We start from the raw sequence: 27,887 nt of genomic DNA, 5'->3' as shown, positions 1-27,887 counted from the left end.
TATCTTCATTTGGGAAAGATTTTGATTCTTTTGTTTGGGGGCTTGGAGAAGCTGTCATGGTCTGCTTCTTTAAGTGGTTTGATATGGATTGTTTTCTCCGAGCCATCACTGGGAAACTAGTTTTTCCAGAAAATCCGCTAAAAAAAAAAATGCAGTCAGATCCCTATCAGAGTTCTCACTCTGGCTCAGGCTATTCGGATGTTAATGAAGCCGCCTGGGGAGGGTGGGGGAGGGAACAGAGAGATAGGAGAGTAGCACCTCAGAATATAGCCAGAGTTGCTTGTCTTGCTTGGAATGACTATTATATCTGAGATTCCTGCAGGGCGCGTCGCCTATGTGTGCTGGCTGTGTGGAGATTTTCCCCGGGGGTCTGGCCCGCTGGAGTCAAGGTCAGATCCTCCGCTTCCAGCCCCACGCCCAGTGTCAAGGCTCCCCTGCTGGGACGGTGCACTCTCGACTCCAAAATCAGTCGCTGCCTCCCGGGGACTTCTCGTCCCTCCAGCCGCGTTGCCGTGCCGCCTCTGCGAACCAGTTGAGCCACCTCCCGGGGTTAGCTCAGGTGGGTGGAGCAGCTCCCCGTGCTTGTGCCATGACCGAGTGTCCCGGCTGGGATGCTGTGCTCCCCACTCCAATACCAGTCGCTGCCTCCCGGGGACTTCTCCTACCGGCTGCGTCCCATGCCGCCCGCGTGACCCAACTGGGCCCCCTCCCGGGGTTAGTTCAGGGGGGTGGAGCAGCTCTCCGTGTTTATGCCGTACCTGCGTCCAGTCCAAATCCCGGCGGGATGGTTCCCTGGCTGGGACGCTGCTCTCCCCGTTCCAAGACCAGTCACTGCCTCCCGGGGACTTCTCCTACCGGCTGCGCCCCATGCCGCCTGCGGATCCAGCTGGTCCCCCTCCCAGGGTTAGTTCGGGGGGTGGAGCAGCTCTCTGTGCTTGTGCCATACCTGACTGGTACGCTGGCTCCAGGCTCTGAAAACAATCGCTGCTTTCCCGTATTAGTTCGTTCTCCGTCTCTAAATCTGTGTTTGTTGTTCAGGGTTTGTAGATTGTTATGTATGTGATCGATTCACTTGTTTTTCCGTGTCTTTGTTGTAAGAGGGATCCGAGGTAGCGTCTGCCTAGTCTGCCATCTTAGCTCCACCTTCCTTTGACTTTTGTTGTTTCACTATTAACCTGCGTCGATCATGGAGAGAACCTCAGTTTTGGAGCCAATCTTAACTTTGCCCCATCTAGCTGGATGACCTTAGGCAAGGTAGTTAAGTTACCTGAGTTTTTGTTTCTTCAATCTGTAAAATAAACTCGTCTTTGATAGTGTAGTAGAATTCAGTGTGCCAAACTGCCAAGCATTAAGTAGGCACTCAATAAATGGAAGCTCATGAGAGATTTTAGGAGGGCAGTGAATGCTGCCCCAAATCTTCCCTGTCCACTCCTCAACATCCACATGTATCCTTAAAAGACTTGATGTATGTGCCTAAAATCCTTCCAGTTAAGACTAATTTCTAAAAGGGAATTACTATCACTATTCCAGTTGTCCTCTTTGTAAACTGAAATACTCCTGGGACAGATAGCCTCATAAGTCATCATCTTGATTTAATCTTTGAGGTGTTTTAGTTTTCTTCCAGTAGAACATTTTGAGCCCAGATACCTGGGACAAGAAAGAGAGGGCCCGTTAGCTCTAAAACACTTGGAGGTCATGAATTCCCCTGTAGGAAATTGCATGCTGGGATCCCCTCTTCCTTCCTCTTTTTCTGGGATACTGTGTGATTTCAAGGGGCACTGGTGGTGCAGTGGTTAAAGCTATGGCTGCTGACCAAAAGGTCAGCAGTTTGAAGCTACCAGGTGCTCCTTGGAAACCTTATGGGGCAGTTCTGCTCTGTCCTATAGGGTTACTATGAGTTGGAATTGGCTCGATAGCACTGGGTTTGGATTTTTGGTTTTGATATGTGATCTCAAACTATTATGAATACTCTAGAAATGGGAATTTTTTTTTTCTGTTTGCTCTGTGAGAACAGCTCTGATGGCTTTTAAACATACAAGAATGCTAGAAGTCGCAGCTCTAACTTCATTTTACCTATTGATATGGCATCACTGTTTTGCCAATAGAACATGAACAGGTGTCTTTTTGCTTTGGGGGTTGGGGGTAGGTAGAGTTGATTACCATGAAATTGCTTACAGTGGCTCCAGTTATGGTAAATATCTAAATATCCTCATTTTAAAATGAACCAGCCTAGGGTGAACATTTGCATGAGTCACTTTCCAGGACTATGTTTACTCGATGTGTTTTCCACACATTATTTGTTGAGCATTTCCCATTAAACAGTCTTCATAACTGAGAACATTTTAATATTTTCCTTTTTCTAAGAAACTAGAAAATTTAAATGTCTCAAAATCATGACTTTAATATGAGCCCCAAAGATGATAGTTTTTATTTTTATTTCTTATGAAAAAGAAATAAAAGTTGTCTTTTAGTAAGTGGGGTTTCCCTCAGTCGGTTCCTCACTTCCATTCGGTTCTTCATATGCGCCTGTATCATCTGAGCCTGTGGAAACCATATCTGTCATACTTTTAGATTTTGACTTTCTCAAGCCTGATTTTCTAAATTCTGAAGAACTGTTGCCCCAAAAAGTGCTACTTTCCGCACTCTTAGAAAAAGATGTGTCTGATACACCTTCTGATGGATGAAAGTAGGACATCTCTGCCAGCTCCGGGTTGACGGAGTATTGACCATCATCACATTCACTTTTAGAACTGGAAAAACAAAGACCATATATCCAGATTTAATTTTAACTGTGCATGTTTGTAGCTCAACTGCGTTTAGAAAAACAGCCACAGAAATTAAATAAAAATATGAATTCTGTCCAAATGTATGAGTTATTCAGTAATATTACCTAAATGACATATAATTTTTTTAATTGTAATTCTATTATATTTAATACCTGTAAGAATGAAGCTTATTTCAAACTTCAAGACTACAATTTAGAAACCAATTTACTCAAACAGTTAAGGATGCCTTAATAAAAGTTTAATAAGAAACATGTACAATAAATTTGAATTAGGGGCAAAATACCTAGGGTCACAGTTTTAACTGAATAGAGAAGTACACCATTTATAAAAACCAGCAAATCAAAAGGACTAAATTAATAATAACTGCAAATGTTAAACTGTTAGGATTTTTTAAAGTAATTTGTTAAATTGTATGAAAAATTATAAATGAACAATCCCTTTAATTACACTTGAGTTGAATTTAACATTTTTTATAGAAGAGAATAAATGAGTAGTACTTGAGGTGTAAAGGTGGAGCAGAGATTTGCTATTTTTTTGAAGGTCTCAAAGCTTGTTTGAACAAAAAATGTGCTATGTGCTCTTTAGAACAGAATTCATAGCTCTTTTGTTCCATGGCTATCAGATTTTCTGTATCCTTTCCAATTAATTAGGGTTATTTCTATCTCTCCCCACATTTCTGTCAGTTTGTCATACTGTGGTGGCTTATGTGTTGTTGTGATGCTAGAAACTATGCCACCAGTATTCAGATACCAGCAGGGTCACTCATGGAGGACAGGTTTCAGCTGAGCTTCCAGACTAAGACAGACTAGGAAGAAGGACCTGGCCATCTACTTCTGAAAAAATTGGTCAGTGAAAACCTTATGGATAGCAGTGGAACATTGTCTAACAAAGTGCTGGAAGATGAGCCCCTCAGGTTGGAAGACAACTCAAAATACCAACGGGAAAAAGCTTTTTCCTCAAAGTAAAGTTGTTCTTAATGATGTGGATGCAGCCAAGCTTTTTGGACCTTCATTGGCTCATGTGGCCTGATTCAAAATGAGAAGAAACAGTTACAAACATCCATTAATAATAGGAACAAAGAATCTAGGAACTATGAATCTAGGAAAATTGGAAGTCATCAAAATTGAAATGGAATGCATAAACATCAATATCCCAGGCATTGGTGATCCGAAATAGACTGACATTGGTTGTTTTGAATTATATAATCATAGGATCTTCTATGCCAGGAATGACAACTTGAAGAGGAATCGGATTGCAGTCATAATAAAATAGGACATTTCAAGATCTGTCCTGAAGTACAACACTGTCAGTGATAAGATAATATCCATATGCCTACAAGGAAGACCAGTTAATAGTTTATTTATTATTCAAATTACCCACCAACCACTAATGCTAAAGATGAGGTAATTGAAGATTTCTATCAACTTCTGCAGACTGAAATTGATCCAACATGCAATCAAGATGCGCTGATAATTACTGGTGATTGGAATATAGAAGTTGGAAACAAAGAAGGAACCCATTGCCGTGGAGTCAATTCCGACTCCAAGCAACCCTATAGGACAGAGTAGAACTGCCCCATAGGGTTTCCAAGGAGGTCCTGGTGGATTCTAACTGCAGACCTTTTGTTTCACAGCCAAATTCTTTAACCACTTGACCAACAGGATGGAAAATATGGACTTGGTGATAGAAATGATGCTGGGAATCACATGATAGAATTTTCCAAGACCAATGACTTTTTCATTGCAAATACTTTTTTTTTTTAACAACATAAAGGGAAACTATACACGTGGACCTCACCAAATGGAATACACAGGAATCAAATTGACTACATCTGTGGAAAGAAATGATGGAAAAGCTCAATATCATCAGTCAGAACAAGATCAGGGACTGACTGTGGAACAGACCATCAACTGCTCACAAGTACGTTTAAGCTAAAGTTGAAGAAAATTAGCACAAGTCCACGAGAGCCAAAGTACGACCTTGATTATATTCCACCTGAATTTAGAAACCATCTGAAGAATAGATTTGACTCATTAAACACTAATGATCAAGGACCAGACTAGTGGTGAAATGTCATCAAGGACATCATACATGAAGAAAGCAAGAGGCCATTAAAAAGAAAAGAAAGAAAAGACCAAAATGGATGTCAGAAGAGACTCTGAAACTTGCTCTTGAATGTCGAGTAGCTAAAGCAAAAGGAAGAAATGATGAAGTAAAAGAACTGAACAGGAGATTTCAAACTGCTGTTCGAGAAGACAAAGTAAAGTGTTATAATGAAGTGTTCAAAGCCCTAGAGTTAGAAAAGCAAAATTGAAGAACACACTCGGCATTTCTCAAGCTGAAAGAACTGAAGAAAAAATCCAAGCCTTGGATTGCAATATCGAAGGATTCTACGGGGAAACTACTGAATGACACTGGAAACATCAAAAGAAGGTGGAAGGAATATACAGAATCACAGTACCAAAAAGAATTTGTTGAAGTCCAACCATTTCAGGAGGTAGCATATGATCAAGAACCAATAGTATTGAGGGAGGAAGTCCAAGCTACACTGGAGGCATTGGTAAAAAACAAGGCTTCAGGAACTGACAGAATAACAATTCAGATGTTTCAACAAACTGAATCAGGGCTGGAAGCGCTCGCTCATCTATGCCAAGAAATTTGGAAGATAGCTACCTGGCCAACCAACTGGAATAGATCCATATTTGTGCCCATTCCAAAGAAAGGTGATCCAAGAGAATGTGCAAATTCTTGAGCAATGTCATTAATATGACACACAAGCAAAATATTGCTGAAGATTATTTAAAAGCAGTTGCAGTAGTACGTCAACTGGGAACTGCTAGAAATTCAAGCCAGATTCAGAACATAACATGGAACAAGTGATATTGCTGATGTCAGGTGGATCTTGGCTGAAAGCAGAGAATACCAGGAAGATGTTTACCTGTGTTTTATTGACTATGCAAAGGCATTTGACTAAGTGGATCATAACAAATTATGGACAGCATTGAGAAGAATGGGAATTCCAGAATACTTAATTGTGTTCATGAGGAACCTGTACACAGACCAAGAGGCAGTCATTCAAACAGAACAAGGGGTTACTGTGTGGTTTGAAGTCAGGAAAGGTGTGTCAGGGTTGTATCCTTTCACCATCTTTATTCAACCTGTATGCTGAGCAAATTCATCTGAGATGCTGGACTCTGTGAATAAAAACGGGGCATCAGGATTGGAGCAAGACTCATTAACAACCTGAGATATGCAGATGACACAACCTTGCTTGCTGAAAGTGAGGAGGACTTGAAGCACTTATTGATGAAGATCAAAGACCACAGCCTTCAGTATGGATTACACCTTAACACCAAGAAAACAAAAATCCTCACAACTGGATCAATAAGCAAACATCATAACAAATGGAGAAAAGATTGAAGTTGTCAAGGATTTCGTTTTACTTGGATCCACAATCAAGATCCACGGAAATAGCAGTCGAGAAATCAAACAACACATTGCATTGGGCCAATCTGCTGCGAAAGACCTCTTTAAAGTGTTAAAAAGCCAAGATGTCACTTTAAGAACTAAGCTGCATCTGAACCAAGCCATGGTGTTTTCAATTGTTTCGTGTGCACGCAAAAGCTGGACATTGAATAAAGAAGACCAAAGAATTGATGCCTTTGAATTATGGCATTGGTGAAGAATATTGAATATACTATGGACTGCCAGAAGAACGGACAAATTTGTCTTGGAAAAAGTACAGCCAGAATGCTCCTTAGAAGCAAGGATGGCAAGACTTTGTCTTACATACTTTGGACATGTTATCAGGAGAGACCATTCCATGGAGAAGGACATGATGTCTGGTAAAGTAGAGGGTCATCAAAAAAGAGGAAGGCCCCCTAACAAAATGGATTGACACAGTGGCTGCACCAATGAGCTCAAGGATAACAACAATTGTGAGGATGGTGCAGGACCAGGCAGTGTTTTGCTCTGTTTAACACAGGTTCACTATGAGTTGGAACCAACTCAACGGCACCTAACAATAACAGCAACAATTTCTGTCTCTAGATGACAATTTAAAATACTGGGGGAAATTTCAAGTAGAATATTCCCTGAGACACAGTCCCGTGCTCCACTCTGAATAGGAGAAATAAAACCAAACTGAATACCTTATAGAGAACTATGTGGGTCACGTTTTCCTAACAGTCTACCAAAGGGAGGAGAGAGAGAATATGACATCTTGGTGTTATAAACATTCCAAAGATCTTCGGACTTACCTCAGCTTCCTCAGTTTGTACAATGTGGCACAACAGAGTGTCAGGAGGGCAAGGAAAAGGAAGAGGCTCATCAAGGAAATGCCCAGCATTAATTTTTGCTTTATACCCTCTAATTCTCCCGCCTCTTGTTTGCTCTCAAGGTTCACATCAGAGCCTGAGAGAAAAGGAAAAAAATGCTTTTGAAAGGAGTAATTGTGGCAGGCATGTTTCCTAGAGAAGGAAAGATCCCAAAGCAACTGCAGAGAAATCATCTAATACCATTCTAAGTATTCCCTGCTCAACCCCGACACCCCACTCCATACAATACAGAAGACAAAGCTACTCCTTCTGGCCAATCGCTACAACCAAGTACTTAACCTGTCCCTTTAAATCTTCACCAATCTGAGAGGAGCTGCCCTTCACTCTGTTTTACAGGATTACAGGAGTTTATGAATTTTCCCATGGCACATCACTAGTAAGTGGAAAAATCTTGTTTCAAACTCAGGTTACCACATGTCAAATTGTGATTGTAGCACATTGCCTCTCTGACTCGACTAAAAATCACTTCAAGACTCAGTTAATTTCTACAAAAGAGACTAGCCCTTCAGGTGAGAAAGGTTCCTGAGTTTTACTGTTGAGACATGCACTGATTTTTCTTTTAAGTTAAAAGGATGGTGTACTGGAGGGTTTCTCCATGAGGTTTGAAAGCTGAGTTTACCTTTTATTAGAGAAAAGATCAAACTTAGTATGCTTGGTATTAAAAGAAAAAATGGGAAGTAAATACACTGAAATTTATAAAATTATAAAAATTTACTGAACTGTAGTAAAAATTATGTCTGATCCAGAAATGTCAAGAATGTTTTTACTAAATCTGTTCATGAAAATACATCTGAGTCTACTGCCGAATTTTAGATTTTCTTGAATTTATGACCTATGGGAGCCCTGGTGGTGCAGTGGTTGAAGTGCTCATCTACTAACCAAAATTCAGTGGTTCAAATCCATCAGCCACTCTACAGGATAAAGATGTGGCAGTCTGCTTCAGTAAAGATTGTAGTCTTGACTTACAAAAGATTTATTTAATGATGACTTTAGATGACCATGTTGATGTAAACCCTCTCTCCCTCAAAAGTCCCTCTGATCAAAAGTTCTAAGGATTTCATTATTTTCTAGGTAATGATGTTTAGGTAATAAGCAATGACAAACTCCCATGTCTGTATTCTCTGATTTTTTTTTTTAATTGTGATAGTCAAAAGTGCAATCTCAGATCAAACAGGCTTTGAGATACAGACCATGGTCAATGACTGTTCTCTGGCTTTGAGACAAATTACTTTGGAAATAAACAAATTGCATTAAAATGGGCTGTGCTCCTGAATTTCTCTTTTGCTTTCTAGAAGTGTTAAAAAAAAATATTGTGGTAAATATTAAATATAACAAAACATTTACCATTTCTACATTTTTCTACATGTATAAATCTGTGACATAAACTGCTTTTATCATGTTGTACAACCATCACCACTATCTGTTTCCAAATTTTTCCATCACCATTAGCAGAAGCTGAGTGCCCCTCTGAGCAATGACTCCCCTTCCCTCCTCCTCTCCCACCTCTGGTAACCACTAATAAATGCTGGTTTCTATGTATTTGTCTAATCTAGATATTTCATTTAAGTAGGGTCATGCAATATTTGTCACTTTGTGAAATTGATTTCTTCCACTCAGCATGTTCTCAAGGTTCATCCATGTTGTGGCATGCATCAGGACTTCATTTCTCTTTATGACATACCACGTTTTGTTTATCCATCTATCTGTTGATGAACATTTAGCTTGTGATTGTTTATACCTTTTGGCTGTTCTAAACAGTGCTGCAGTGGATATTGGCGTAAAAGTATCTGTTTGTGTTCCTGTTTTCAACTCTTTTGGGTAGATACTTAGGAGTGGAATTACTAGATCACATGTGTAATTCGATTCTTTTTGAGGAAGTGTCGAACTTTTCAATGGTTGTAGCATTTTATACTCCAATCAGCAATGGGTGAGGGTTCCAATTTCTCCCCATGGTTGCCAACACCTGATGTTTTTCATATTTTTGTTTTTTATCATAGTCATCAGAGTGGGAGCAAAGTGTTATCTCATTGTGGTTTTGATTTGCATTTCCCTGGCATGGTAGTTAAGAGTTCAGGCTGCTAAAGAAAAGGTCGGCAGTTGGAATCCACCAGCTGCTCCTTGGAAAGCCTGTGGGGCAGTTCCACTGTGTCCTGTAAGGTTGCTTTGAGTCGGAATCAACTTGACAGCAACGGGTTTAGTGTTTTTTTGTGTGTGTGGTTTAATGACTAATGATATTGAGCACCTTTTCATGTGCTTGTTGCCAATTTTTATTTTTTCTTTGGTAAAATGTCTGTTCAAGTCTTTTGTCCATTTTTTGATTGTGTTGTTTGTCTTTTTGTTGTTAAGTTGTAGGAGTTCTTTACATACTCTGGATATTGAACCCTTATCAGATATATGGTTCCCCAAAATTTTCTCCCAATCTTTAGGCTGCTGCCTCTTCACTTTGTAGATAAAGTCCTTTAATGAACAAAACTTTTCAATTTTGATGAACTCCAATTTTTCTATTTTGTCTTTTGCTGCCAGTGATTTTGATGTCATATCAAAGAATCTGACAGACACACCCCCATGTGTCTGTCAGTTTGTCGTACTATGGGGGCTTGTGTGTTGCTGTGATGCTGGAAGCTATGCCACCGGTATTCAGATACCAGCAGGGTCACCCATGGAGGACATGTTTCAGCTGAGCTTCCAGACTAAGACAGACTAGGAAGAAGGACCCAGAAGTCTACTTCTGAAAAGCATTAGCCATTGAAAACCTTGTGAATAGCAGCAGAACATTATCTGATATAGTGCGGGAAGAAGAGCCCCTCAGGTTGGAAGGCACTCAAAAGATGACTGGGGAAGAGCTGCCTCCTCAAAGTAGAGTCGAACTTAATGATGTGGATGGAGTAAGGCTTTCAGTACCTTCATTTGCTGATGTGGCAATGAGAAGAAACAGCTGCAAACATCCATTAATTATCGGAACCTGGAAGTACGAAGTATGAATCTAGGAAAATTGGAAATTCTCAAAAATGAAATAGAACGCATAAACATCAATATCCTAGGCATTAGTGAGCTGAAATGGACTGGTATTGGCCATTTTGAATCAGACAATCATACAGTCTACTATGCTGGGAATGACAACGTGAAGAGGAATGGTGTTGCATGTATCGTCAAAAGGAATGTTTCAAGATCTATCCTGAAGTACAAAGCTGTCAGTGATAGGAAAATATCCATACATATAAAAGGAAGATGAGTTAATATGACTATTATTCAAATTTACGAACTATCCACTTGTGCCAAAGGTGAAGAAATAGAAGATTTTTATCAGCTGCTGCAGTCTGAAATTGATCAAACATGCAATCAAGATGCATTGATAATTATTGGTGATTGGAAGGCAAAAGTTGGAAACAAAGAAGAAGGAACAGTAGTTGGAAAATATGGCCTTGGTGACAGAAAACAATGCTGGAGATCGAATGATAGAATTTTGCAAGACCAACGACTTCTTCATTGCAAATACCTTCTTTCACCAGCATAAACGGCAACTATAAACATGGACCTCGCCAGAAGGAACACAAAGAAATCAAATTGACTACCTCTGTGGAAAGAGACGATGGAAAAGCTCAATATCATCAGTCAGGACAAGACCAGGGGCTGACTGTGGAACAGACCATCAATTGCTCATATGCAAGTTGAAGCTGAAACCGAAGAAAATTAGAGCAAGTCCACGAGAGCCAAAATATGACCTTGAGTATATCCCACCTAAATTTAGAGACCATCTCAAGAATAGATTTGATGCACTGAACACTAGTGACTGAAGACCAGTTGAGTTGTGGAATGACGTCAAGGACATCATCCATGAAGAAAGCAAGAGGTCACTGAAAAGACAGGAAAGAAAGAAAAGACCAAGATGGATGTCAGAGGAGACTCTGAAACTTGCTTTCAAACGTCAAGCAGCTAAAGCAAAAGGAAGAATTGATGAAGTAAAAGAACTGAACAGAAGATTTCAAAGGGCTTCTCGAGAAGACAAAGTATTATAATGACATGTGCAAAGAGCTGGAGATGGAAAACCAAAACGGAGGAATACGCTCGGCATTTCTCAAGCTAAAAGAATTGAAAAAAAAATTCAAGCCTTGAGTTGCAATAGGGAAGGATTCCATGGGGAAAATATTAAACAACGCAGGAAGCATTGAAAGAAGATGGAAGGAATACACAGAGTCATTATACCAAAAAGAATTAGTCGATATTCAAGCATTTCAAGAGGTGGCATATGATCAGGAACCGATGGTACTGAAGGAAGAAGTCCAAGCTGCTCTGAAGGCGTTGGCAAAAACCAAGGCTCCAGGAATTGATGGAGTATCAATTGAGATGTTTCAACAAACAGATGCAGTGCCAGGGGTCTGACTCGTCTATGTCAAGAAATATGGAAGACAGCTTCCTGGCCAACTGACTGGAAGAGATCCATATTTGTGCCTATTCCCAAGAAAGGTGATCTAGCCAAATGTGGAAATTATAGAACAATATCATTAATATCACAAACAAGCAAAATTTTGCTGAAGATCTTTCAAAAAAGGCTGTAACAGTACATTGACAGGGAACTGCAAGAAATTCAGGCTGGTTTCAGAAGAGGACATGGAACCAGGGATATCACTGATGATGTCAGATGGATCCTGGCTGAAAGCAGAGAATACTAGAAAGATGTTTACCTGTGTTTTATTGACTATGCAAAGGCACTCAACTGTGTGGGTCATAACAAATTATGGATAACATTGCGAAGAATGGGAATTCCAGAACACTTAATTGTGCTCATGAGGAACCTTTACATAGACCAAGAGGCAGTTGTTCAGACAGAACAAGAGGATACTGATTGGTTTAAAGTCAGGAAAGGTGTGCGTCAGGGCTGTATTCTTTCACCATAGCTATTCAATCTGTATGCTGAGCAAATAATCTGAGAAGCTGGACCATATGAAGAAGAGCGGGGCATCAGGATTGCGGAAGACTCATTAACAACCTGCGTTGTGCAGATGACACAACCTTGCTTGCTGAAAGCAAAGAGGACTTGAAGTACTTACTAATGAAGATCAAAGACCACAGCCTTCAGTATGGATTACACCTCAACATAAAGAAAACAAAAATCCTCACAACTGGACCAATGAGCAACATCATGACAAATGGAAAAAAGATTGAAGTTGTCGAGGATTTCATTTTACCTGGATCCACAATCAACAGCCATGGAAGCAGCAGTCAAGAAATCAAAAGATGCATTACATTGGGTAAATCTGCTGCAAAGGACCTCTTCAAAGTGTTGAAGAGCAAAGATGTCTCCTTGAAGACTAAGGTGCACCTGACCCAAGCCATGGTATTTTCAATCACATCATATGCATATGAAAGCTGGACAATGAATAAGAAAGACCGAAGAAGAATTGATGCCTTTGAATTGTGGTGTTGGCAAACAATATTGAATATGCCATGGACTGCCAAAAGAACAAACAAATCTGTCTTAGAAGAAGTACAACCAGAATGCTCCTTAGAAGCAACGATGGCAAGACTGCGTCTTACATACTTTGGACACGTTGTCAGGAGGGATCAGTCCCTGGAGAAGGACATCATGCCTGGCAGAGTACAGGGTTAGCAGAAAAGAGCAAGACCCTCAACAAGGTGGATTGACACAGTAGCTGCAACAATGAGCTCAAGCATAACAAGGATTGTAAGGATGGCGCAGGACCGGGCAGTGTTTCGTTCTGTTGTGCATAGAGTCACCATGAGTCGGAACTGATTTGACGGCACCTAACAACAAATGAAAGAATCTATGGTTATAAAGTAGGTCCTGAAGCATAGGGTTTTAGTTCTTACGTTTAGGTTCTTAATCCATTTTGAGTTAATTTTAGTATATGGTGTGAGATATGGGTCCAGCTTCATTTTTTCTTGCCTGTGAAAATCTGGTTTTTCCAGCACCATTTATTAAAGAGACTATTCTTTCACCCACTGAGTGGAGTGAGCACACTTGCCACAAATGAATTGACTATAGATGTGCAGGTTTATCTCTGGGCTTTCAATTCTATTTCATTGGTCAATGTACCTTTCATTATACCAGTATCAAATGGTTTTGATTGCCGTAACTTCGTTGTATGTTTTGAGACCAGGAGTATGAATCCTTCTACTTTGTTCTTCTTTTTCAGTATTGCTGAAAATTGATGGCTATTTAGGGCCATTGTAGATCCATATAAATTTGAGGATTGGCTTTTACATTTCTGCAAAGAATGCTGTTCAAATTTTGATGGAAGTTGCATTGAATATGTAGATTGATTTGAGTAGCATTGACATCTAAACAATATTAAATCTTCTAGTCCATGAACCCGGAATGTTTTGTCATTCATTTAGATGTTCTTTAAACATCTTTTCAGTAATGTTTTATACTTCTCTGTGTACAAGTCTTTCACGTCCTTGGTTAAATTTATTTTTTAACCAGGTATTATATTCTTTTAGGTACTATTATAAATGTAATTGTTTCCTTAATTTCTTTTTCAGAATATTCATTACTGATGTATAGAAACTTGACTGATTTTTGTGTGTTGATCTTTTATCATGTCACTTTGCTCAATTTATTTATTAGCTATAGTGGGTTCTTTAGGGTTTTCTCTGTATAGGATCATGTCTTTGGTGAAAGGGATCATTTTAGTTCTTCTCTAATTTTGATAATTTTTATTTCTTTTTCTTGCCTAATTTCTCTGGCTAAAATTTCCAGTACAATATTGAATAACAGTGGTGAGAGTAGCCACCCTTGTCTTGTTCCTGATGTTAAGGGGAAAGTTCACAGTTTTCCTCTGTTAAGTATGTTGTCTGCAGTGGGTTTTTCATAAATGACCTTTATTACATTGAGGAATTTTTCTTCTATTCCCAGCTTGAGTGATTTTTGTCAGAAAAAGTGTTGGATTTTGTCAAATGCCTTTTCTGAGTCAATTGAGGTGATCATGTGGTTGTTTTCCTGTGTTCTATTTTTTTTATTAATGTAATGTATTACACTGATTTTTTAAAATGTTCAACCACCCTTGCATCCCAGGAATAAATCCCATTTATCACAGAATATAATCCTATTAATATTCTATTGGATTTGGGTTGCTAGCATTTTAGGAGATTGTTTGCATTTACATTTCTAAAAGACGTTGGTCTGCTTGTGGTGTCTGTCTGGTTTTGTATCAGGGTAATGCTAACCTCATAGAATGAGTTAGAAATTGCTTCCTCCTCTTACAATTTTTGGAAAAATTTAGGAAGGAACGGTTCTACAAATGTTTGGTAGAATTCCCTAATGAAGCCATCTTATATGGGACTTTTTTTGTGAGGGAGCAGCTTTTGGTTACTGACTCAATCTCTTCACTTGATAATGGGTTTATTGAAATTTTCTATTTCTTCTTAAGTCAATGTAAGAGATTAATGTGTTTCTAGAAATTCGTCCATCTCATCTAGGTTACCTAATTTGTTGGTGTACAATTGCGCATAGTATTGTCTTAGGTCCCTTTTATTTCTGTAGGGCTGGTTGTAATGGCCTGACTTTCCTTTCTGATTTTAGATATTTTCATCTGTTCTTTTTTTTGTCAGTTTACCTAAAGTTTTGTCTTTTATTGATCTTTAAAATAAACAATTGTGATTTCATTTTCTTCATTGTTTTTCTATTTTCTATTTCATTTATCTCTGCTCTGATCTTTGTTATTTCCTTCCCTCTGGTAGATTTGGGCTTGGATTGCTCTTCTTTTTGTGTTCCTCAAGTTGTAAAATTATATTGCTGAGATCTTTTCTTTTTTTCACGTAGACGTTTACCACTATATATTTCCCTTCCAGCACTGCCTTTGATGTGTACCATAAGTTTTGGTATGTTGTGCATTCGTTTTCACTCAACTCCAAGTATTTTCTGATTTCTCCCTTGATCTATTGGTTGCTTAATGGTTTGTAGTTTAATTTCCACATGTTTGTGTATTTTCCAGTTTTCGTTTTGTTACTAATGTCTAATTCACTCTGTTATGGTCAGAGAAGATACTTTGTGTGATTCCATTCTTTTTATACTTACTGAGACTTATTTTGTGGCCAATCACATGGTTTGTCCTGGAGAATAATCCATGCGCCCTGGTGAAGAATGTATATTGTGGTGTTGTCGGATAGAGTATTCTATGCATGTCTGTTAGGTCTACTTGGTTTATAGTATCATTCAGGTCCTCTATTTCCTTTTTGATCTTTTTAGATGTTCTGAGCATTATTGAAAGAGGTGTGTTAAAGTCTCCAACAATTACTGTAGAACTATCTATTTCTCCCTTTAATTCTATCAGTGTTTGCTTTATGTATTTTGGGGCTCTGATGTTTAATGTTAGGTGCATGTATATACTTAGGTCCCTAGGTGGTGCTTATAGTTGTTGTAGGTCCTTGATGAATCGTCCCCTTTATCATTATATAATGTCCTTCTTTGTCTCTTTTAACAGATTTTGACTTAAACTCTATTTTGTCTGATATTAAAATCACCGCCCCAGGGCTCTTTTGTTTATTATTTGCATGGAATATTTTTTCCTATCCTTTCACACTCAATCAATTTGTGTTCTTGGGTCTAAGATGAGTTTCCTGTAGACAGATATAGTTGGGTTGCATTTTTTTTTATCCATTCTGCCACTGTTTGCCTTTTGTGTGAAGCATTTAGTCAGTCCATATACATTCATGATCATTACCAGTAAGGAAGAGCTTCTGCCATTTTGTTATTTGTCTTTTTGTGTGTGTGTCTTATACCTTCTTTAACCCTCATTTCCTCCAATACCACCAACTTTTATGTTTTGTTGATTTTTTTGTAGTGAACCTTTTTGTTTCCCTTCTTCTTTCCTTTTGTGTGTAGTTTTTAGGTATTTTCTTTGTGTTTACCTTGAGTATTACATTTAACATCTTACAATTATAACAACTGGCTTTAAATTAATACCAACTTCAGAAATGTACAAGAACTCTACACCTACACCATTCCACCCTCTCCCCTATTATGTTGTCGTTATCGCCTATTACTGTATTTTTACCCTAATAACCCACACCTTCTACGTTTGATTGCTAACCATGCCCTTCCCCTGTGAGGTATTTTTGTAAGTGCCACTATGCCAATTATCTTACATGTTGCTGTAAGAAAAAAATTAACATAGTGCACTAGCAAAGATACCTCATGGGAGGAGGGCATGGTTGGCAAACAAACTTAAAAGGTGTTCATTATTTGTGTAAAAATATGGTACGTCTTTATACATCATGTATCCTGCAACATATATTTATCTTTTTTTTATGCATTTGTCATTATAAAGTACGAAGGCCGTAATAACTAGAATTACCTTAAAACTTGCCCTTATACTTGCCCATACAATTACCTTTTATGATGGTCTTTCTGTGTTCGGTTTCAAGTCATTGCCTTATGTCTTTTCTTTTCCATCTGAAGGACTGCCTTTAGTGCTTCTTGTAGGGCAGGTCCAGTGCTTATAAACTCTCTCAGGTTTTGTTTATCTGGGCATGTCTTAATTTTGCCCTCATTCTTGACAGTTTTGCCAGATATAATATTCTTGGTTGACAGTTCTTTTCTTTCTGTACTTTAAAAATGCCATTCCCTTGCTTTCTGGGTGCCAAGGCTTCTGAGGAGAAATTGGCACATAATCTTATTGGGTATCCTTTGTACGTAACTATTCTCTTCTATCTTGTTGATTTCAGGTTTCTCTCTTTATAATTAGTTTCTAAAAGTTTGATTATAATGTGTCTTGGTGTGGACCTCTTTGGGTTTATCCTAGTCATAGAGCTTCTTGAATATGTAGATTCACGTCCTTTGTCAGATTTGGGAAGTTTTCTGCCATTATTTTTTTCAAACATTTGTCACTTTCTCTCAGGTCCTGGGATTCTTATGATGTGTATTTTAGTTCATTTCTTGGTATCCCATATTTCCATCAGGCTATGTTTAGCAGTCTTGAGCCTTCTCTGTTGTTTCTACCCAGTCTTACAAATTTCTATTGCTTTATCCTGTAGCTTCCTGATTCTTTTTCCAGTTCAAATCTACTGTTAAATTCTTTTAATGAGTTTTTTTAAAGTTATTTGGTCCTTCAGTCTCATTTCTGATTATTTCCTTTTCATAGTGTCTATGACTTTATTTTCTCATTTTGTTCATGTATCATTCTTTTAATTTAATTCTTTGTTTTTCTCTAGCTCTTTCAGCTTATTTAATATTGTTGTATTACATTCTTCCAATCTGTTCATTATTTGGGTTCCTATAAATATAATTGTTCTCCCTTCATCTTGTTCACTTCAATGGGCCATCATTTCCAGTTTCTTTGTGTGCCTTTTAATTTTTTGTTGAAGCTGAGGCATTAAATGTTACCAGATTTTAGCTTTCTCAATGATTAGGAATTAGAACTCTCCTAAAACAGTAAAATGTTGTAAGCCACTAAGCTACCCTGTTACGTACATGCTTCTTTAATAGGGAAATTAGTATCACCACGCAGACAACAAAATGTGTGTGAGTATTTATGGATCCATTAATTGAAGTATTTTGTTCTTACTTGGAATTGGGTTAAATAATTGGTCTTTTTCTTCATTGCGCTGCTCCCTTGGTGGTGTTGCATTTAAAGCTGTTAAGATAATAAATCGTTGTTATGGTAAATGAAAGTCATTTACTAAAATTATTATATGTATATGTATGTATGTGTACATGTATTTTATAAATATGCATATATACATATATACACATATATATGTACGTATATACATATATGTGTGTTTGTATGTATATACATATATATGTGTGTATATATACATACATATATATGTGTTTGTGTATATATATATATATAAATATATATATGTGCACACATATATATATGAGCCCTGGTGGCACAGTGGTTAAGAGCTAGGCTGCTAACCAAAAGGTCAGCAGTTCAAATCCACCAGTCGCTCCTTGGAAACCCTTCAGGGCAGTTTTACTCTTTCCTATAGGGTCGCTGTGAGCCAGAATCAATTCAACAGCACCCAATAGCATCAACAACATATACATGTATGATATATACATTACATTTATAATATATGCATATATATGTGATACATATATTTATATATGTGTGTATTTATATGTAATGTATACTTTACATTTATACATACATGCATGTGTATTTATGAAATTTACATTACTTTTATGCATGTATATATTATGATATGTACATTACACTTATGAATGTGTATGCATGTGCTCATATGCATACTGCTTTAAACAAAATGAGGGACTATATTGGGCAAGAGCTGTACTTAAAGTTTTCAGTTGCAAATAAATTTAATTATAAATAAAATGAATGACTAAATTACAAAAATTGTAAGAGAAGAAAACTTTTTTTGTAGAGAGAATCAGAAAATGTGTCACACTTTATTAACTCTCTGGCTTTGTTTTGAATTTTCTTTTGCATATGAAAATGGCAGCAAAATGTTGACTTATTGATTCTTAGTATTAGAAGTTAAGTGATCTTGTCTTTCTTACATAAGATTTTAGAAAATCAAGACATTTCCCAAGCTGCCTAATCGTATCAGTTTACCTTTCTCTAACATTGTCCAAAATTCAGGCTCATTTTGACCCTTGGTTGGCTCTGTTTAAAACAAAATAGAACATGAAAACACAATACGGTAATTTGCCTGTAGATAATCTGTGATAGGACATTCATTCATTTCTTTGTTAATTTAGTTATTTAGTAGTCACACCTTGCGCTCCTACCATGTACTTGATACTAATGTTATAGAAATGAACACGGCACAGGCCTTATGTGCAAGGAACTGACCCTTAATTTTAGTTATAGATAAGAATCATTCCTTGTTATGTTTCAGGATAATAATAGCTTTAATAGAAATGCACAAGTAGTATGCAGAGAGGGGCCTAACTCAACTTGTAAAGGCTAAAAATGTGTCAAAAGGGAGCTGGTTTTCCAATATAGGCTTAGAGGGCTAATATTTGTTAGCCAGGCAAGCAAAATAAGGAAGAAGTCATGCCAGCTGTGAGCAAACTCAGTCATGAGCAGGCTCCATAAGCTCTTGGAGCTTCAAGTAATCTGGAGCGAAGAATGTTGATGGGGAATGTGGCCAGAGATGAGACAAGCAACTTCCTCAATAGCCAGATCATGTCAGACTTGAGTGCCTGGTTAAGGAGTTTGAACATCCCCCAAATCCTAGTGGTAAGTTACTGAAGATATTTAAGTAAAGGGATACCAGAATGATCAGGTTTCCATTTTTATACATATCAAAAAAGTAGGTAAGGTTGTAATTATTTTATTTTATTTTTAGTGTGATAAAGATGCAAACTAATTCATAGTAATCATGTTAGAAACTTGCTTTGATTGCAAGAACTGGAGAAAATAGGATTTTCTGTGATGACCCGTATCCATTGTTTTTAAGTAGACCACTCATTCAAAACACCTTAGAGAAGCATCATCGTGGGTTGTTTTGGTTTTACAAATATTTTATAAGGAACAACATTATTGACAGGAATGGTGATTTTGATTTTGCAGTCTCATCCCTTTCAGCCACTGTCCAATAACCTTAAGAAACACTAATAATTAACTCTAAGTAGAGATAAGTTTATTCCTCAAACAGGTAGAAAATTTTACATTATAACAAAAATAAATTTATATGAAATAAATATATATTTGTATCTAATATAAATATATACTTATATATAATTTAGCTATATTTGTATATTTTATACAAATGTATTTTAAATATTTATAGATGTACATTAATTTATAAATGTATGCAATATAAAATAAATTTAATGAATTTTATTAAAATAAAATTATGTTTAAAAAAACTCTTCCTATCTCTTGTCAGGTAAATCCGAAAATTGACTCTTAGACATTCACTGTTCGAAAGATTTTAAAGTGTCATTAAATTGTAGTAGTACAAACTTTAAGAATGCCATTACTCTATGAAATGCTCAGAGTGGTGGAACTTAAATTTTTAAGTCATATAATGATATGCTCCAGGTATGAATACAGTGTAGTAGTACTTTTAATACTTTGAAAATGATTGTCATGGTCTTCAAAGGGTTCTTCAGGGGTGGTTTCTTCAGTGGGTTTTTCAGTGAGGTATTCAGCGGGTTTTGTAGTAGGTGTTTCAGTGCGGGTTTGAGCTAGGAAAAGAGATAATAATAAGTTATCAGCATATAAAAAATATTGGCTAAACTTCTGTGACTAGGCATTCTTTTCAGCTAAAAATAGAACAGAGAAAATGAGAGAAGAGATAAAAGGAAAGATTGAAATTTTTCTGAGACAACTTAAAGGAGGGGGAAGAGGAAGGCATTTAAGAATAAAGCTTTTGTGGTAATGTCTTGCCTGAGGTGGAATTAATATGGGTATAATTTGTGAAAAAGAGGAAAAGCAGGGAGCATGATGCCACAAACTTCCTTTAGAAGTTAGGAATATCTATTGGAAGAGATACTCTGTCTTCAAGTGGTTCCCTGCACAGTGATAGTATCAGCCCAGGACAGATTGGTTGCTGGTCAGCGTAATGACATGAAAGAGAGAAACAGCATGGGTGTCTGTGTAAAAAGGAAATATAAGCATGGTAACCAGTCAAAACAGAGTTCTATATATAAAGATTTTGGGCTGCAAGTCAAGAATTTTCAGGCCTACTTTAGTATGTATCTCAGTCTACAATGGACCCATCTAAGAGCATGATTGGGAACAATTGTGACTGAAGACCCATTTTTTTTCCATGTAGTTTGCCATTTCAATTAATTTTGTTTAAGAGAAGTCAGTAAAGTTGCATATGGAGTACAGGCCACACTACCGCAGGAGAAGCTCTACAGAGAGGCAGAATGAATTCAGACTGGGCCTATCTCCAGCACCATTACAGGTACCTTGTTGACAAGAAAGAATGGAAAAGGCTGTATATGACTGGAGCTGACACTGACTCAGGCAGGACTCAGACAGTTGGTACAGAATCCCTAAAGTCTGCTATGCCCTCTTATACTCAATTTTAGAGAAAAGTATCTGTATCTCCTCAGCTCACCCCTTGCCCTCAGAGTTTTAGGAACTATATTTATGTAATTTGTAGGCTTCACTATTCTAGAGATCTTCATCTCCTTGAGTGACTTGTTCCTCCAGAATGTCTCTTATCCCAATCCAACTTTCTTAGACAATCCTCTGGGGACCTGAATTGTGGGAATAGAAGTTAGGGTTTTGTGGTTCTCAATAACCCATCGCCTAAGTGAACTCATGTTACTTTGTCCACTTAAGAGCTGGCTTTCTGTGTTTTATCCAAAACAACTCCAGATGTTGTTTGTTGTGTACAAGCAAGATTTCCATGGGTGATTTATCTAATTAATCTATACCCTTGCAATACCCTCATTTAAATCCCAAGATTTGAAATTGCCTTGCTGCCAAATAACTTTATTAATTATTAGGCATCACTGACTTTGGTTTTTTCCCAATATTGAAATTGCCATAGCCAGAACCATTCTCTCCTCCCTGTCTACTTACTCTCATTCTCTTTCTTTTCCTTGTCTTCTGTTTTATCTTTGGATGCTTCACAGATTATGAGTTGTTGCCATTACAAGGTGAAAGTCATGTTTATGAACATGTACTCTAGAGAATTTTAATGGCCTCAAGAGTCACATGCTGACAAGCTTTATCTGTCAAATAGTTATGGCTGATGGAAAGATAGGAAAAGAAAATGACAGTTGAAGCTGAAGGTAAAAAGCGGACAGAAGAAAAGAGGTGGGTCTAAGAAAGATGAACAATTATCTAGAATCCTAAATTAAGTTACTAATTTTTCTTCCTGCACAAACCAAAAATATGAGATTAGGAAATATAAGAACCTCCCTGCTAGTGCAGTGGACATGGAGACTCAAGAGTATTGGTGCCAGAGGAAGTGTGAGAAAGGGAAAACCTAGTGGAAGACCCGGAAGTTCAGTCAGATCCCAGAGTCATAGAATGTACCTTAGAGCGGAAATTGTAGCCTGGTTTAGATACTAAGATTCCCTGATTTTAGCTCCACTAAGACCACTTTCCCACCCAATACTCTCTAGTGCTGTTTAGAAATCCTGCTTTAAGGCCTTTTCACACATGAAGCAGTACCTTTCAATACTTACAGTTTCTTAGAATAAAATTCACATCAGTTGTTGCTCTCAACGAGATTTCAGGCCCAGTGCCATTTGGACCTTGTGTCACGAACGTATCTAAAAATATAAAATCACAAGTCTTTAGCAGCTAGCTAATTCACTTCTTGTTCATTTACCTTTTTCTTCATTGATTTTTTTTTTTCTTAAAACATATGCATTGTCTAATTCCAAGGGGGAAGAAAAGTTATCTGAGGCATTCTTCATCTACGAAATATGAAGTCAGCTCTAAAATTAATGAGGAGAAAAGCCAAACTACTATCCTTGTGCTAAATGATTCTGAGAAGCAATTATTGAGGAGATTTGTGGAAAAATTTACGTAAGTGCATAACAGGTGCCCACATAGATTTGCAGATGTGAATGTTATTACCATTTGTATTGACATTATCAAAAATCACATAAGAAGCATTTATTTGTCCTTGAGCCTTTTGTCAGACTAAGGAACTCTTGCAGCTTAAAAAACATACGATTCAATAAAAATCAAGGTCTTCCACATACACTCACATTTACATAAGCAAATAAAGAATTCTGCTTTTAAGAGGTGTCGTTGGGGTTGGTTGTAATTCAAAACTAATGGACCTATCCACCCTACCAAAGGGTCAGAGTAAATTGGTTGAAGATTCCAGACTGAATGTACATACACGTGTACCTCCTTTATCTAAAATCTCATGAACTAATAAAAGTTTATACAAACATATGAATGTATATATGTGTATAATATGTACATACATACTAATTTCCCCAGTACACAAAAATAAACAAAGCAGTGATATTAATGTATCATACTTTTTCTGAAATTCCTGAAAGATTTAAAAAAAATTCACTGAGAAATAAAAGGAAATCACAACCCCAAAACCATGCAGTAAATTATAAAACTATAATATTAAAACACTGTGGTATTTTTGCAGGAACAGACCAATTGCAGAAACAAAAAGTGTAGCAATTGACCCAATTACATCAGGGAATTTAGACTGTAATAAAAGTACATTTCACATCAGTAGGAAATTAATATTAGACAGTTGGGTATGCTCCTCCAAAAAGATAGTTTTATCCCTACATTATGCCATGCCTGTTGTGTCAATTCTGACTCATAAAAATAATTCCCAATTGGATTTAAGAGCTAAGAGTTAAAGACAAAAATAAAACATCAGAAAAAATTAGGAAAATAATTTAATATCTTGGGTTGGATAAGTCCTGTCTAAGCAAGGCACAAAATGCAGAAATTATAAAGGAATTAATCAACAAACTTGATTTTATAAAACTTAAAATTTTCTCTATGACTAAAGATGCTGAAACAGGGGGACCTCATATCACCAAGAAAGAAGCACTGGGAGCAGAACTTGTCTTTTAGACCCAGGATTCCTGCACAGAGAAGCTCCTAGTCCAGGGGAAGATTGACAAGAAAGATCTTCCTCCAGGGCCAACAGACAGAGAAAGCCTTCTCCTGGAGCTGATGCCCTGAATTTGGACTTCTAGCCTACCAGACTGTGAGAAAATAAATTTCTCCTTGTTAAAGTTTTCCACTTGTGGTATTTCTGTTACAGCAGCACTAGATGACTAAGACAGAATTTGATACTGAGAGACTGGGGTGCTGCTCTAACAGATATCTAAAATGTGGAAGTGGTTTTGAAACTGTGAATGGATAAAAGACTCAGAAGGAAGTGAGGAGAACTGTTAACACCAGAGATGGTGCAGATGGTGAGAACCAGACAGCACTGGATCCAACACACGGAGCGAGACAGAGCTGAGTGCCTGTGCGCAGGAGGCTTTCTGGAGGAGTGGGGTGCCTCCAGGCACTTATTGGTTGAACTAGGGCTGCCAACCCATGGAGCAAGAGCGCTGAGTGCCTGTGTGCAGGAGGCTTCCTGGCAGAGTAGGGCGGCTCCAGGCACTTATCGGAAGAATGTGGACAATACCTAGAGCCTGGAGGGCAGGGCTACTTTGTAAAAGGTCTCAGAGAACAGAGGATTATTTTCAAAGCCTTGAGGGCTAATGTAATGTGTTCTGTTGATTTGCTTGGTGCCTGTTATTGCTTCTTTCTCTCCAGTTTCTCCCATTTGTAACGGAAATATCTAGCTTGTGCCTGTTCTGCCATTGTACTTTTGGAAGCAGATAACTCGTATTCTAGATTTCACAGCGAAAAAGAATTTTTGAATTTTGGACTTAGGGTTGATTTAAGACTTTGGCTATAACATGATGGGATGAATATGTTTTGGATGTTGCAAGAATGTGATTTTTGGGGGGGCAAAGGGTAGAATGTCATGGATTGAATTATGCACCCGCCCCCAAAGTGTATGTATCAACTTGGTTGGGCCATGATTCCCAGTATTCTGTGGTGGTCCTCCATTTCGGGATTGTAATTTTATGTTAAAAGGATTAGGGTGGGATTGTAACACCCTTACCAGGTCACATCCCTGATCCAATGTAAAGGGAGTTTCCCTGGGGTGTGGATGGCACAACCTTTTATCTTATAAGAGATCAAAGGAAAGGGAAGCAAGCAGAGAGCTGGGGACCTCATACCACCAAGAAACAAACACCGGGAGCAGAGTGCGTCTTTTAGAGCCAGGGTTCCTGTGCGGAGAGGCTGCTAGTCCAGGGGAAGATTGATAAGAATGACCTTCCTCCAGAACTGACAGAGAGAGAAAGCCTTCCCCTGGAGCTGACACCCTGAATTTGGACTTCTAGCCTACTAGACTGTGAGAAGATAAATTTCTCTTTGTTAAAGCCAAAAAAAAAAAAAAGACGATATCTAAACAGAATAAAGACAAGCAACAGCCTTGGAGAAATACTACTTTTACCACTGATTAAAATACTGAATATATAAAAAAAAAAAACATACAAATAATAAAAAAGACAATGTTAATTAAAACAATGGGTCAAAGATATGAACAGGAAAGTCACAGAAGCAGAAATAAAAATATCCAATAAATACAGTGAAAGATGTTCAGCTTCACAAGTAAGTAGAGTGCAAATTAAAAGTTATTGAAAATTACTTCTCACTTATCACATTGCCAAAATATTATGATTACAATATTCATTGTGCAAAACATTATGGAGCATTCTGGGGGGACGTAAATTGGTAGATACTTTTTCATAGAGCAATTTGATCATATCTATCGATATTTTAAAAGATACACCTTTTATTCAACAATTCCAGTATTTGTCATCTATTCAAAAAGAGACATCCAACTGTATATAATAAGAAGACTCTACAAGAGGAAAACTGCACACAATCTAAATGTCCTTTGATAAGATAGTAGATAAATAAATTTTAGAGCATCATTTTATGGAATGCTATGTATCCATCAACAATAATGAGAAAGATGTGAAAAGAGCGCCAGAGTTGTTAAATGAGAAAAGCATGTCTCAACAATTATTTTAGTATGATCCCATTTATGACACATATATATGTATATATATACACACACACACATACATGTGTGTGTAATATAATTCATGTATTAAAGACCGAAGGTATATGTGGAAATAATTTTTGATAGTTAACCAATCACGGAGGTGGGCAAAAGGAACAGGCGAAAGATGAGGAAGGACTTTCACAATGTCCTCCTATATTTATGGTTTGCTTGAACCCTTTAACATGAGAATGCATCCATGCATTACTCATATAAAAAACAATAAAGACAAGAAAGCAAATGGACAATATCACTAATACTGCTCTTCATAATATTAAATTTAATTGGACTGCTCGAAAGAAGAGATTATTCTGCTACAAATAACGTTAGCACAGAAGAAAAAAAAAAAAAGAGGTCCTGACAGCAAGCTGACAGGCTCAGGGAAGGACACATCTGTCTTGACTCTGGCATGACGTCTAATTAAGATTTTCTCTGTAATCAAAGTAATTATCAGGTTCTCAACTTATCCTCTGTTTAATTCAAAACAGAGGTACATCCTGAAAAAGACATGATTTTTCTTGTGCTGTTTTGCACTCTGTAGAGGCTGCCTGGAATGGATAGATTAGACACCAGTCATGCCTGTTTCTTGGTGACTGAAGTCTGGCAACTTACCTTTCTGAGAAAAAGTGTTTTTGTTTCTCCATCTAAAAAAGAGGGATATTGATTCTAGCTTCATAGGGTGTTGAAAGAATCAGATAAAGATATATACACTCAAAAACTTACACTCAAGTGGTTTGAAAATTATGAAAATTATAAAGCATAAATTGTATTTCTATTTTTTCTTTAATTCATGTTCAGAAGGGGGCAGTGGCAGTTTAGTGGTAGAATTCTTGCCTTCCATGTGGGAGATTCAGGTTCGTTTCCCAGACAATGCACCTCATGTGAAGCCACCACCCATCCCTCAGTGGAGGTTTGTGTATTGCAATGAGCATCAGGTCTTAGTGGAGCCTCCAGACTAAGACAGACTAGGAAGAAAGGTCTGGCAATCTACCTCTGAAATGATTCCGTCCATAAACACCCTCTGGCTCACAATGGTCCAATCTCATTGTGCATGGAATTTCCATGAGTTGATGGCCAAATCCATGGCAGCTAACAGCAACACGTTTAAGAAGATCCCAAGATAATTAAATTTAATCTTATTTTTTTCCAGTAAATTGTCTTATGAACTTTTTTTTTTTTTTTAGAATTGTGAACCTTATGAGAAATGAGGCCTGTATGAGAATGGAGAGTTATAAACTAAATTTTGATGTACCCTCCAACTATCTGGAAGTCACTTCTAAATAAATATTGTTTACTGACTGGAGAATTAGGTCAAATGCTACTAGTGTGAATAAATAACCAAAATGCTATGATAAGTTCTATTTTAACTACAGTTACCAAGAGAACCTTGTGAAATTTCATGACCTCACATGAAAAAAGTTATAGGAAGTAAGGGTTTCATTTTATGCACTAAAAAGTCTATAAAATAAATTGGAACTTAAGAAATAGGGAATAAAGTAATTATGCAAACTTGAAAAAGAAAGTTAAATCAAATCATACAATTTTTATGTATGTATTCACAATTAACTTAAAGACTCACATTGTTTTATATCTTTATAATGATTGCCACTTTTCTCATTAGCGGGTACTTTATCCTTATTTTTTTCTTGCTCTTTATTTTCTTGTTTAAATAAAGGCATCGCATCAGGGAACTCTGAAAAAAAAAAAGACACATCATGTTTCAGAAATGTAACGTTGGTTTCTTTTACTGCTTTCTTTTTCTAATTCTGTATTCTTTTCACAAAGATCTGTGAAACAGAGATTTAAAATCTAAATTATACCACAGCCTCCAACGGTAAAGTTTTCATCATCCTGTAGAAAATTGCCACATACCAATTTTTCATGATTATGCATCTTCTCTCCTAGGTACTTACTCTTTCTGTGAAAGTTTTAAATGCCTACTCACCTTCAAAATTGGGCTTGATATCGCTACTGTCTGAGGAAAAAACCCCAGATAAAAAAATGAACAATATGAAATTCATTGGAAAAACTTCGTGATTTATCCAGTCATCTACTATGTCTGCTCCGTGTTTCCTTTCTGTTACCCAGCAGATCCTATGACTGACTAGAACATTATGACGTCATGGTCAAATGGAATGCTGGTAGGAGTTCCCAAAGGCTTGTGGTAATTTGTAATGCAGAAAATAAATGAGTAGTACAATGACACTCAGAACTGGGTGTAGATAAGTCCTAA

General features: G+C 37.4%; 1 protein-coding gene across 1 annotated transcript in view; it reads right to left on the bottom strand.

Annotated features, from left to right (window-relative positions):
- EQTN (equatorin) overlaps window positions 1–27,675 on the bottom strand; it is a 36,252-nt gene extending 8,577 nt beyond the window's left edge. Inside the window, exons 1-6 of the mRNA XM_023545362.2 lie at window positions 27,600–27,675; window positions 27,234–27,347; window positions 22,215–22,301; window positions 17,650–17,718; window positions 7,046–7,199; window positions 2,503–2,750 (exon numbers count right to left, since the gene is read on the bottom strand). Of these exons, the coding sequence (XP_023401130.2) occupies window positions 2,503–2,750; window positions 7,046–7,199; window positions 17,650–17,718; window positions 22,215–22,301; window positions 27,234–27,347; window positions 27,600–27,675 (748 nt within the window). The remainder of the gene's footprint in view (window positions 1–2,502; window positions 2,751–7,045; window positions 7,200–17,649; window positions 17,719–22,214; window positions 22,302–27,233; window positions 27,348–27,599) is intronic.
- Between the last annotated feature and the right edge of the window lie 212 nt (window positions 27,676–27,887).

The sequence above is a fragment of the Loxodonta africana genome, chromosome 9, assembly GCF_030014295.1.
Source record: "Loxodonta africana isolate mLoxAfr1 chromosome 9, mLoxAfr1.hap2, whole genome shotgun sequence".
Taxonomy (NCBI): Eukaryota; Metazoa; Chordata; class Mammalia; order Proboscidea; family Elephantidae; genus Loxodonta; species Loxodonta africana.
The sequence above is the reverse complement of the archived record's forward strand: the minus strand, read 5'-3'. Positions and strand labels throughout refer to the sequence as shown.